Source organism: Poecilia formosa, unplaced genomic scaffold, assembly GCF_000485575.1.
Source record: "Poecilia formosa unplaced genomic scaffold, Poecilia_formosa-5.1.2 Scaffold6, whole genome shotgun sequence".
Taxonomy (NCBI): domain Eukaryota; kingdom Metazoa; phylum Chordata; class Actinopteri; order Cyprinodontiformes; family Poeciliidae; genus Poecilia; species Poecilia formosa.
Window position 1 is genome coordinate 3115905 of NW_006799945.1, and position 12806 is coordinate 3128710.

The 12806-nt window shown below is 39.4% G+C and overlaps 1 protein-coding gene across 3 annotated transcripts in view; it reads right to left on the reverse strand.

Annotated features, from left to right (window-relative positions):
* LOC103148723 (AP2-associated protein kinase 1-like) overlaps nucleotides 1-12589 on the reverse strand; it is a 28262-nt gene extending 15673 nt beyond the window's left edge. The window contains exons 1-13 of one of the 3 annotated variants that reach the window (XM_016679475.1): nucleotides 11462-12589; nucleotides 9616-9734; nucleotides 7162-7270; nucleotides 6071-6213; nucleotides 4810-4931; nucleotides 4170-4251; nucleotides 3834-3966; nucleotides 3600-3703; nucleotides 2207-2289; nucleotides 1881-2041; nucleotides 1369-1490; nucleotides 859-1206; nucleotides 596-738 (exon numbers count right to left, since the gene is read on the reverse strand). In XM_016679475.1, the coding sequence (XP_016534961.1) occupies nucleotides 596-738; nucleotides 859-1206; nucleotides 1369-1490; nucleotides 1881-2041; nucleotides 2207-2289; nucleotides 3600-3703; nucleotides 3834-3966; nucleotides 4170-4251; nucleotides 4810-4931; nucleotides 6071-6213; nucleotides 7162-7270; nucleotides 9616-9734; nucleotides 11462-11627 (1835 nt within the window). In that variant the 5' untranslated portion in view covers nucleotides 11628-12589. The remainder of the gene's footprint in view (nucleotides 1-595; nucleotides 739-858; nucleotides 1207-1368; nucleotides 1491-1880; nucleotides 2042-2206; nucleotides 2290-3599; nucleotides 3704-3833; nucleotides 3967-4169; nucleotides 4252-4809; nucleotides 4932-6070; nucleotides 6214-7161; nucleotides 7271-9615; nucleotides 9735-11461) is intronic. The other 2 variants (XM_007567630.2, XM_007567639.2) reach the window with 2 other exon arrangements.
* Nucleotides 12590-12806: the final 217 nt, after the last annotated feature.

The following is a 12806-nucleotide window of genomic DNA, read 5'->3' on the forward strand; positions in this document are numbered from 1 at the left end:
ATTCAAGTAAGGCTAATGTGTCTAAAAAATGCTTCGATTTCTAGATTTCTTTGTCCTTTTAACTTATTTTTAAATGTAAATATAAAGAATAATTTAGGATTCTATGGCAAGTATTTCTAAACTATGCTTTCTTTGTATACTTACCACAAAGATAAGACAATTTGTGTTTGGTCAAATATTTCTTAAACAGTAAACACTTGACTTGAGGTTTTATTAAAATAACTTAAAATACATTTGACCGATGTTGGTTTGGGTCATGATTTTGCTAAAAAAAACAAAAAACAAAACAAAAACAGTGGTGTTTTAAAGCGAGACTTGCAACATATCCACTGAAATAAAGAAAGATAGTCAAATGTACTTAACATTTCTTCTGGCTGAATGTCATTTGTATTTAAAATAATAATCTTTTGTTTTCAGCTACCAGATTTTGGTGGTAAAAATTCAACTAGCAAAATATGTCTGGACCCTTTAGGAATCAATCTGGAATTATTTCGAGCAGTGGTTAGATGAAATAATCATCCACAGAGTGATCTTAAAATGAATTTAAGATCTTAAACTCTTAAAATATTTATAAATTCTTAAAAGTTGCATTTACTGGCTGAAAGCAACGTTTCCATTATCCCCCTGCAGCAGCTGTGTGGAGTCACTGACAGGAGCTGCAGCACCGTTTGATGCTGCATCACTCGGCACACGTTGGTGACCTCTGTCCTCAGATGTCTTTGGAGTCTCAGGTGGAGTCTGCTCAACAGACGAAGAGAAACAAATGTGTAGCGATCAGAATTGTTTTTATTACATATGTGAATGGACTTCAGGAAAAGGACAGAAGAGGTGAAGGTCAGAGGTTGCTTGGCCTCTTACGATCTGAGCTGATTTTTGGCTGGCCTCAGCGAAGGCAGGCTGACTTGGAGCTGGTGTCTCCTGCTGCGCAGCCGCTTCTGGTTGTCCCGGAGACGCCTTGCTCGGAGAGGGCTGAACCTCTGGCGGCTGAGTCTGACCCGGCTGTTTGCGACGCGCTGGACGCTGAGGTGCGGCAGGGCTGGATGGAGTCTGCGCTGCCTGTGGAGGAGCGGCGCTAACCACAGAAGAAGAAGGCGTGGCCTGTTGCTGGGATGTTGGCTGTGCATGCGGTGCAGCGTCAGCTTTGGCCACTTGTGATGCTGCAGAGGCTGCCGTCTCTGCTCCAGGAGCTGCAGCCGGCTGCACAGTCTAACGCACAAACATATGTAACACGGTATGATTTGAGAAAGAACCAGGATTTTATACCAAATAGCCACAATTTTATCTACATCTTCAGATGGGATAATGAAGATGATTCATAATTTCGCAGGAAAAAAGTAGAAGAGAGTTTTCCTGAACCACTGTCTGTACCTGCTTCAGTGGAGCAGCGGCCTGATTTGCGTTGGTTTGTGTTTGAATGAACGGCTGAGCTGACGTCTGTGCCTTCTGCGACTGGAGAGCTGCAGCTGGCTGGGAGAGGTCTAAGCTGACTCCTGCAGGATGACAACACAGCACATCACTCAGCAGCATCAATCACTTTCAATTCTACATGCAAACACGCACAGTTTCATATAAAACTTAATTGAATTTACAGTAACATGAATCTTATTAAAATGCTTGAGGCTGAATAATATCATCAACTAAAAGCTCATAACTATCACCTGAAGCACTGATACAGAATTAAAAAAAGAAGCAGCCTCTTAGTTAGACTACTTTAATTTTCCAATCCATCACCGTGGGTAATCATCTGTTCCTATTCAGACCTGCTGCACTCGACATTTCCAAACACAAGCTGTAGGATTCATGCACTGATGTCATTTTTAATCAGAAAGTTTTGCTTTTCTGGTGACAGAAACAGAGTAACGGTGGAGTGAAATACGTACCCACAGACTGAGCTGCGGCACCGGAGAGATTAGCTCGCTTGCGAGGGGTGAGGGCAGCAGGCTGGATGGGTAGGATGCCAGCAGCGGGCTGGGTGTGCACGGCTTTCGGCCTCTGACGAGGGGTGATGGAGGTTTCAGTGGTGGGAATTGGATCTGTGAGTCTGACGACAAAAGGAAGCATAATTCCCTTCCCGTTAATCATGGAAAAACACTGTTAAGATAATTATTTAATGAGTATCGGGATACTGACTGTAAGTAATTAGTTCCACAAAATGTGGTGTCACTACAGCTTTAAGGGTATTACGGAGTAATGAGGTCATGCTTGCCTGGGCTTAGTCTGGCTCTTCTTTGCTGCGGCAGCCTCACTCGCTTTGATTGGCTCAGGAAGTGTGGGAGGAATCGGAGAATTCTAGTTTGTGAGGAAAAAAAGCAAATATTGAAAAGGACATGCGCATCAAATTCTGAATGAAATGCAGAAAATAAAGCTGAAATGTTGCTGCTGTGTGGACTCTTGCAGAGATTCTCTAAGATGACTGACTTGCTGACCTCAGTGGGTTTTTAAGGTCAATTATGAAAACCAAACAGCACTTAAGATTCCTCAAAAATAGAATTGAAGAAAAAAAAAAATTTTCAATAAAGCTCAAAGTTTAACTTTGCTAATGCTAATCTACAGATCACTGCAGATGGTGTTTATTCTGATGTAAATATTATAATCTAAAATTAGTTATTGGCAGAAAATCATCATGATTAACAGAAATAAAGGTGTTCTAACATCATTCTTTGTCTAATTAGTCTATATAAAGTGTTTCACTGGGCTATGGAGATACTGATGTAAAGAAACTATTCAAAAACATTCAAATTTATTGAGTGGATTAAGCAGCTACAATATTTTAGGTTGCTACACTGCTTTATTTTTAAATCAGGCAGTAGCTTTAAGCTGAATCACTTTACATTCACTGTACTGTGTACTGCCTCCTACCTTAAGTTTTTGCGTAAATAATTATCTACTTCTGTATATATCACATAATGAAAACATGACAACAGCAAACAGATTCACAAAAAGGGTTCTCCCAAACGGCGAAGATGATGTTGACATCAGACGTTGACATCTTGAGAGATGTCTTAAGACAGTAAAACTCTGCCTTCGTCTTGCTACATCTCAAACTATTTACTTCAGCTAATCTGGATTTCTACTAAGTTAAGATGCAAAGAGACCTATCTGCTGTAAATACCTTGAGATTTTTCTTTGAGTAAAAAACAATTATATTTATTTGACTATTTGACTGGGAATCTCTGTCCTCCTTCTTCTGTGGCTTTGCTTCCTGCCTTTATTATTTTGTGTACTTTGTGAAAAAGTAGGCTACTCAGCCACATAACTGGGTGTGTGTGCCACATTGTGCGTGTTAGGCCTTGTGTTGACCAGAGCCGCTGTTTTTTGTGGGCTATGCGCATCCAGTCCATGTAGCATATTTGTGTGGTTCAGGAAGTCACCATGAGGTTTGCGGTGCAACGTTGCTGTTTGTTTCTGCGTGTCAAGCGCATCCTGTGCATGTGGCTGTGTTTGTGTGGGTTAGGTACAGTGATAGTTTTGTGCATACCCTCTGATAACATCCTCCTGCTTTTAACTTTTTTTACCTCCACGTTAAAAATCCTGAATTATGCCTTTCAGACTGCCATTTCTTTCCATAATTGATCAAATAGCTACAGAGAGAGACTCACCTTCACATTCTGAACAGGGCAAGTCCGCTGAGCGAGTTTAAAAGCAAAGTAGGACACCTGATAGATATCCGGTCTTTTGTCAGGATCCGGCTCCAGCATGTAACCTAAAAAAACAAACAAAAAAAAAACACGTAATGTAGAAAAATTTTAAATCTCTGAAAATTAAACGAGAAAACACAACAAAAACATCTGGACCAAGCAGAGAGCAAAGAATATTATTTGACAGGTACTAACGAATGAGGCAGTGAAGATCGTAAGAGTAACGGGAATTATCAGGAATAGTGAAACTGCCATCACAGATGGCCACCTGGCTTTCACCAAAGGGGAGAGTGAAGAAGCACAACTTGTACAGCAGACAGCCCAGCGCCTGGAGAGAAAAACCACATGCACACCCAGTGACAAGAGAAAGGAACGGATGAGTCCAGAAACACCAAAAAGCCGAGAAAAGATTATTCAATCATTTCATAAAATTTGTAGGTTTGTAGATTTTATTGGTTTATTTATGATGGACAATAAACACAATCACATTGTGATTAAGGTGTTATCACAAAGAATATTCATCCTACTCACCCAGACATCGGCCTTTGTAGTTATAATCTTATTGTTGTAGAGGTTCACCATTTCTGGAGCACGATATGACAAAGTCGTGTACCTAAGACGAAACATTAAAAATACTAGGAATATCAGATTTTATGTGCCAAAATAAAGCAGAAACTGTAAACAGTGCTTTGACTATACACAATACAAGTCATATATTACATCAATAAAAAACTTCAGATTCTAGTTGTTCAGTTGGAGTCTGAACAATAAACAAAAAAAGTTAATTTTCTAAAAATTGGTCCCTTTAAAAATATTACAGCTTCAAACTTCAAAGGTTTTTATTTGGGTTTTCATATGATAGACCAACACTTAGTAGAATATCATTGAGAAGGGAAAGGAAATTATAGTTTTTTTTTTATATGACTTCAAAACAAAATCTAAAACAGTGCAGTTTGTTTTCAGCATCATTTGATCTGATACCCAAACATAAAATCCAATGCAAATAATTGCCTTTAGAAATCAATGAATAAATAGTAAATAGTGTGTCAGTTTATTTTATTCTCAATGCCTTTTAAAGGTTGTGTGAAAAAAACCCAACAAAACAATTGAGTTACATTATTTACAATAAGTACTCATAAAAGAAAGCTCGAGATGTTAAAAAGGCACAAACTTTTTGATTTCTTCCTCCGCTGCTGCCACTCCTTCGGTCTGCGGGTTTTGAAACCTGCTTGTGGCGCTGCCAAAGTCGCACAGCACGTAATGACCTTTGTCATGCAGGAGAATGTTCTCCACCTGTGGATGCGTGGACATTTTTTTCTGTTTTACTCAGAGATCTTCAGATAAGACTTTATTGTGGACAGTATAGTGTTTCAAAACAAAGCACTGATTTGAAGCAGCAATTAACCACCAGGCTAAGATCAGATACAATACTGATCTTATACTTTGGTAAGACGGGCATCTCAGATAACATTGAGTAAATTGTACCGATTATCTAGAGGGACCCTGGAATCTACTGACATTCAGCTGGACTGATATACAGTAAAGTAAGCATACACACACACACACACACACACACACACACACACACACACACACACGCAAAACAAGTACATTTTCTAAACCTGATAAGGAGTGATTGTTAATTTTCTTTCCAGATATAGTACATCTCTTCCAACTACTTGGAGTACTCCAAGTAGTTGAAAATCTTATAATTGTATTAATGCAATTGCTTCATTTTTAACAACATTTTTCCAACATAAAATCTTGAAAAAAATACTTAGAATATCATCGATTATAGTATTTGGAGAAAAACAGAAATGGGCCTAGAAGACTGTAATAGTTATATCTTCAAAAGATAAAGTAATCAATCACATTAAACCACTGTCACCTTCACATTACAGCACACAAGGTTGAAGCAAACCCTCCACAATTTTTTAAGTGAATTATTTTTACATTTCTACAGCAAAAAAGTCGTGTTTCCATTTTGATCAAAACTACTGAGAGACTACGATTTAAAATCAATGCAGGTACATGGCTCTAATTGCAGCAGGTGAAGTTATTTCAAGCATGCTAACAAGTTACATTGTCCTCTGCTATTAGACCAATGAATAATTAAACGAAGCTTCCTCTCACACCAACATACTTATTGCTTTTCAAAAGACGTCTCAGCAGGGTGATTCACAGAAGGAGCTGCTGCTGGGTTAACACAATTACACTGGATGTCATCTCCTTCAATATGCGGCACACAGTGGTACATTACAGGGCATTAACACGTTACAGTTCAGAGAGCCGAGATTCACTGTATTTAAGACTTCACTTTGCACGGAGCGTTTTATTCCAGGGCAGAACTGACGCAGGCTCACGCTTGTGTTAGAGTTATTAAATACTTGAAATAAAAACAAGGCTTGTTGGGAAGCAGCTAAAGATGTTACCTTGAGGTCTCTGTGGACGATCGGCGCCTTGCGCTGATGCAGGCGAGATACGGCATCGCAGGTGTCACAGAAGATCTGAAGCACCTCGGACTCCGTGAAGCCAGTTTGAAGTCTCTGATTCATCAGATTAACCACCTGCCCTCCTGTAAAATAACATTTGAAAATGTAACAAAGCCAACCATAGGAGAGTTTGCTTTAATACTTAGGCGTGTAACAGTAACAGGTTTTGCTGGACAACAAATTGCCGCAGAAATTATTGAGTAGAACAAGACTACTTTCAACTGATATAATGATAATGACATCATAATGCAAGTTTCTTCTCTTAAACTTTCATTTTGAACAGAACACACTATAACTAAAGACATTTTAAAAATCCAAAATAAAACACAACAATCAAAACAATAAATAAAACACAAATAAAAAGCACACCATAAATAAAATGGATTGTCTTTGTAAACAAACTTGGCAGAGGAGGGAAGGTCCTAATGTTGGGGGATGAACCAAGGACAGCCTGGACTCAAGGACTGGCTGTCTTTTTATATAAGCTACCTGCTCTACTGCTACTAGAGCAGTATGAGGCTAAATAAAAGGCAAGAAGACTGTAAGAAAAACTAAGAGACTGCACAAAACTGGGGTGGAGGTTCTATCAGTAAACATAGCACCATATGAGCTAGATTGGCTTTGTGAAAATCAAGACTTAAATTCAATTATGAATCTTCAAAATTAGTGTTTGCAGATTCTTTCTATCCAATCTGACAGAGCTTGAGCTATTTTGCAAACTGGCAAAATTTTACCTGTAGAGATACAGAGCTGGTACGGACATACAGGAAAAATCACAGTGAGAAGTTTTCAACAAAATAATGACTCAGGAAGCCTGAATATAAATGCATGCCAAACTTTTTGGATTTTATATCTAAAATACTTTCAAAACCTTGTAAAAATTAGCCACTTTGTGATGTTCTAGAAGCTACAATTCTAATAAAATATGTAAACTTTTTGGTTGTAAACATTTGACAAGATGCTGTACTTGTTTAACCAACATCTAAATCCACAGTTTCTCACTGATCAAGGCGTTCCAGGACAACCCTCACCTTTGCAGTAGTCCATCAGTATGAGAACCTCCCATACATCTCGGGATCCCAAAGCTGTGATACTGGAGTCCAGATAACCAACAATATTCTTGTGGCCAACGAGGTCTTTCTGCAAGAATAACAAAACAAATGCACCATCATTAATACACTACAATGCACAAAGATCACACCAAAAAAAACTCAGCAAGAATAAACTGCTTTCTATTGTCAAATATAGGAATATTACTGATGATGCAACATGAAATCATTTTCTGCAAATGCTGCAGGTTAAGTTGAATTGTCAGTACTTTATGCAATGCAGCTTGAGGCTATTCCCTACAAATGGAGCTGAAATAGGAAGCTGGAATCAGGAACCTATTAAGTAATGAAAAAAAAAATTCAAGTACTACTGCTGAAGGTGAACCACCGTCTTTGTGTGCGAGAAGAGTGCTAGTGAGAAGCAAAAGTAAGAAAGCCTGGGAGGTTAAGCAAGCAAACATGGGCCAACAACATGTATGATTCCACTGGAAGATTGTGGAGTGATAGGATCTGGCTTGTTTGTAATCTCAGCATCCATTGCTTCCTTCCTTCCTGAGTTCCTCAGCACAAAGAAGACAAAGTCTTATGCAGACTCTAAACTCAAAGAAGGCTTTCAGACTTTCCAATATCAACATTCAGTCAAACTTTTTGCCATGACATCATGGCATTAAAATTCCATAGTGCAGAAGTTAGTGCATGAGAAAACAGAAAACATTTTACTAGAGTCAGCCTGAGAGAACAGAAACAAACCGAAAAATAAGGCAAAAAAAAAAAAAAAAAAATCAAAGATAGTGCTTGTTTCTAGAGGGACACCTAAGATTATTAAATGCCAAATCTGAAAAAGGTTTATTGGTAAATTAAGTTTTCATGTGCTTTAAAAAAATTCCACACAGTTTAAGTACTTAACTAATATTACATGGATATAATCTACCTTCAACATGAAATCCTACTAGTTTCCTTTTGTGTTCTGAGGCAGAACATCTCAAAAGCCCTGATTATTGATGGTTCATGTTAGACGGATGGCTGAGTCAAGAAAACTGTCCAAGAAGTTTATGGAAGAGATTGTGACCTTGCACAAACAAGGAAAATGATACAAAAGCAAAACAAAAGCCGTGAACGTACATAAAAATACAGGCGGAGGCAAAGTTTGCAAATTTAAAGGTAAAGGAGTAAAAAGGAGGAAGGAAAGTGTCAAACGGTGCCACCAGATTCATCAGGTGGTCAAAAATGTTCAATTGAGGTTTCGATTTCCACAACAAGACACCAGAAAGAAACCAGAGAATTTGGGATTCTGTGGAGCAAAGAATCAAATCTGAGATTTTTAGGGGGCTGTTGGATTAGCGTCAAGTCTGGAGGAGGAAATATGACGTTTAAGCGAAAAAAAAAACCAAAAAAAAAAACACCGACAACCCACAGGGAAGCATGGCAGTGGCTCTGTGATGTTCTGGTGCCGTTTCACTTTCTATGACTTTGCATGTCGAAGGCAAAATTGATTCAATTAAGTGTCAGGAAATCCAGATTCTCATGCTGTTGTGCAGTTTGTGAGGAAGCTAGTGCTCTGAAAGAAAACATTGTGGAAGAGACTAGAGACGCCATCATAGTTGCTTGACTTGAGCTCAGTTGAATATCTCTGATTGGATTTGAGCAATATAGTTGTAGTTTACAAAGCCAAGAAGATTAATGAACTGAAGGACTTTACCCATGAGGATTGGGATAAAGATATTGAGGAACGATGGCAGAAGATGGTCGAATCCCATCTGCAGAAGGTCATGACATCTAAAAGGACTCCACTAGGTGTTGAAGATGTTCGAAATGGAGGGTTTAGGTAATTTTGAGACTGTATAAAACAAAAGAAGCTTTTAGAGTTTGATTTGAAGAGAGTACTTGTATGATTAGCTATGTGGAGCAGCATAAATTGTTCAAGTTTGATTTGTTTATTGCAAATGGGCAATAATTTAAAATGTTCCTACATCAAATCCACTAAAATTCTCAATCACAGGGTTCCTGCTGAGCTGCCTGTGAAAGTGCTGCTGTAAAGTTTTGCTTCCCCTCTGACAACAAAAGCCAGTCAGATGACTCAAGAAAGGAAACCACATTTGCTTTTTCCCACTGAAATAAAAACACCAGACCATTTTTCTTTTATAAATTTGTATTAAATATTTGTGTTCATACCATGACACCGGTTGTGTTGTTTTTTTGTTTTGTTTTGTTTTTTCCAAAATCAAGGTTATCATAGTGTGAAAATTAAATACCAGTAAATTTTTATTCGTCCTGTTTGTACTAAATTCAGCGCCTTGCTCGAGGAAGGCATCCTGTGAGTGTTTCTCTCTCTAAATACTTTTGTTTTTCCTGTCGCTCTCACACGTGGTTTTACCAGAACCACTAAAAGCAGAGCATGAGAACAAACAATGAAGACGTTTATCCAAAACCACTCACCATAATCTGAATCTCCTGTTTGCACACCTGCAGATCATGCTCATTGTTGACGTACATCCTCTTCAGGGCACAACGCACCCCTTGGTTTGTTTTCACCAGGAACACAATAGCAAAGCCACCTAAGATAAACGAAAAAAGAAGAGTTGTCACATTAAACTGCCAACCAGATATGATAACAAGCAGACGGAAATCATTAGCGTTAAGTACAGATGTAAAATTCAGAGTAGATTTACAAAGTGCTCAACTCCACAATGACGCTGCACATCAAAGCTTTCAGAGCGCATCTTTGTTGTGGCAGATGAGCCTTTTTTTTTTGCCTCATTACATCAAACAACTGCCAGAGTTTGTCCTTTACATCAGAACGGAGGATCAGGACCACATGGTGCTGCCTTATAGCGTTATCTATTAGTCATGTCGTTGCTGGAGGGTTAAAGTAGAGGCCTACAGTGAGGCCCAACCATCTGGTACGGCTCAGGCCGCATATTCGTTCTGCTGAGTTTAGCTGCGACACTGTCATCAATTTCAGACAGATACTGCAAATCTGCGTGGAGCATCTCAGATGACGGACGAGGATATAAATAAGATTGTGATGCACATAATAAGGTAAACAAATACATTCTGATTAGCTCGGCTGACTCATATCATAAGAACCTTGAAAAATTGTTTTCAAATGCTTGATTAGATGGAGCACAGACACACCACTCTAAAACAGGAAAAGGTGTTTGGTTCATAAAAAAAAAAGAGAAATTTCAAATGTTTAAGTTTACGATGCCAACTTTACCTCTAGATCACATTTACAAGAAACAAAAGTTGACTTCACAATTTAGCCAAACAAAATTAATAAAAATAACTATAAAACAATAGATCAAACACCATTTTAAAAACACTATCAAGGGGCTTCATAAAACAACCGAGTTAAATGCAAATTTATGGCCTCAGAAGTAGGAATATGTAGACGGGTGCACAATGTTCGACAGCATCAAATTTAGTGCATGTTTCCTCTATGCAATTGATTCCCTGAGGGCACATTAGTTCTTTTCTTGCTTTCTTGCATTTACAAAGACTCAACAATTAAACTACTTGGGGGTGTGGAGGGGGTGTTATCCTTCCAGCTCCATACAAGCGTCCACAGTCCAGCATCAGCATTTTCACCTCATGACTCTAGGTTGTAATTTGCTTACCGCTGCTTGTTAGAGTGAAAATGACAGAATCTACTGTAAACATTCATTTTGAGAGCATAAAGCAACTGCCTGGCGCCTGCTAGTAGCCATCTTTGAACCATAATAGCAGAGTACAGATAAGAGAAACGGTGCAGAACTTTGTTTTTATATACTTAGGTGCAATAAATTTAAAATTTTGTGATGCCTGTGTGGGAGACACAGTTATGTTTTAGTGGTGTTAAGGTTAAGGTAAGTGTCTCAGAAGGAGAAAAATACACCACCCCCTATCAGGCTTTCTGCTCAGGGCGGCAGGGCATGAGGGGCGGCATGAAGCAAACAAACAAACAAACAAAAAAAAATGCTTCTTACTCCCTGAATGATTGTTTTCCATCACCAGATGCAATAATCTGACTGCTAAAGACATAAAGTCACTTTGGTGGGGAGTTAACGTCTGGGTTTTGTTTTGATGAGCCAAGAATGAATCATCTATTATTCAATATCTTAAATATTTTAGATTATTAAGTTTTTCTGTCTTTTTTTTTCAGAATTGGGGATATCAGGGTTACAATTCACAAAATACCACCCCTGATTCACCAGCTATGACGGGAAAAAATGAAAGAAAAGAGTTTAAAAAAAAGAGTGGTGTGCTTGATGAGTTGATGTGGTCTGTGCACTCTCCTCCTCACCTTCAGCAATGATCTCCTCAACTGTGACTTGGTGCCGCCCGACAGTGAAGGCTCTGCCAATGAAATTTCCTCCGGCGTGACTGGACCCAGAGCTGCTGCCCCCTCCTCCTCCAGAACCAGGCCCGGAGCTCACCAACTCCCGACGGGAATCAAAGAACTTCCTCATGATGTCGAAATGACAGCAGGGAAGATGTGGTTCTCGCCCTCTTCACGCTGTGATGTGCTGGCTTATTGCAGTGATATATTATATCCCCGGGTCCTTGTGTAAACTTATCCAGAGTCTATTCTGATGCCTCAAAAATATGCGAGTAATACCGCTTTCACTTGTGGTGATGATGTGAGATTCTTTTAGGGGAAATTTCCCATTTGCTTGCCAACACAAGCCAGTTGGTGATAACTATAGAGCGGCTAGCAGTTATGTAAGTGTATTACACCGCCCAGGAGGTTAAAGCATCTCCGGAAAAGTGCTCCTCTTACCAGCCAGCCAGCTGTTCATGGTCGGCTGCGGCTGCTGAGGAAAAATAGGTCCATCTCCATCTCGTCCAGCCGTTACCAAGCTAGCTAAGTGCTAGCTGCTAAGGCGCTATGACATTTCGTGTAAGGTTATCCAGGTTATCCTCTGAAGAAAATGTCTTCAAACGCGATGTATCCTTCGAGTAACTGCGACAGCGCTGCCCAAAAACCTGTTTCCATCCTTCAGGAAAGTGCAGCGACCGTTTGTTGCCTCATAGCTTACTCTCTGTGGGGCTATTTAATTTCTTCCATTTGTGTGTGTGTGTGTGTGTGTGTGTGTCTGTGTGTGTATATATAAATATATATATAAAAACTATATGGTTTCCGTTCGCTGACGCCTTCAGCGCAGGGCAGCCCCCAATAAGCGTCGAGTTGATAGGAGACGAGTCTGCGTCCGTTGCAAGTGTGTAAGCACTGCGTCTGTCATCCGCTAAAACGGTACCGACTGAGGTTTCGACACAACCGTCTAATCTCTGCAGCCACAGCAATCTTTGGCTGCCAGCATTATCGCAACATCCTAGCTGTTGCTGTTGACGCACACGGTGACTTGTGGGTACTGTAGTTCAGAGAGCCCCGCCGCCCTTTCGTGCTTGTGTGCTGCCGTGTGAGGTCATTTGCTGCGTTCACGTCACGTGGAGATATTCACTGTTGGATTATGGAACAACAAGCCCCCCAGGTGTTAATGTACAAATACCTGCCCTATATTTCCTGATTGATAATGACATGATGAAAAGTAATATATTTCATTAAATGCATTCATGTTTTCTAGACATTTCTTTATTTTACTATTACTTACTATCTGGAGTGGTAGGTAGTAACTAAATTTACTTAA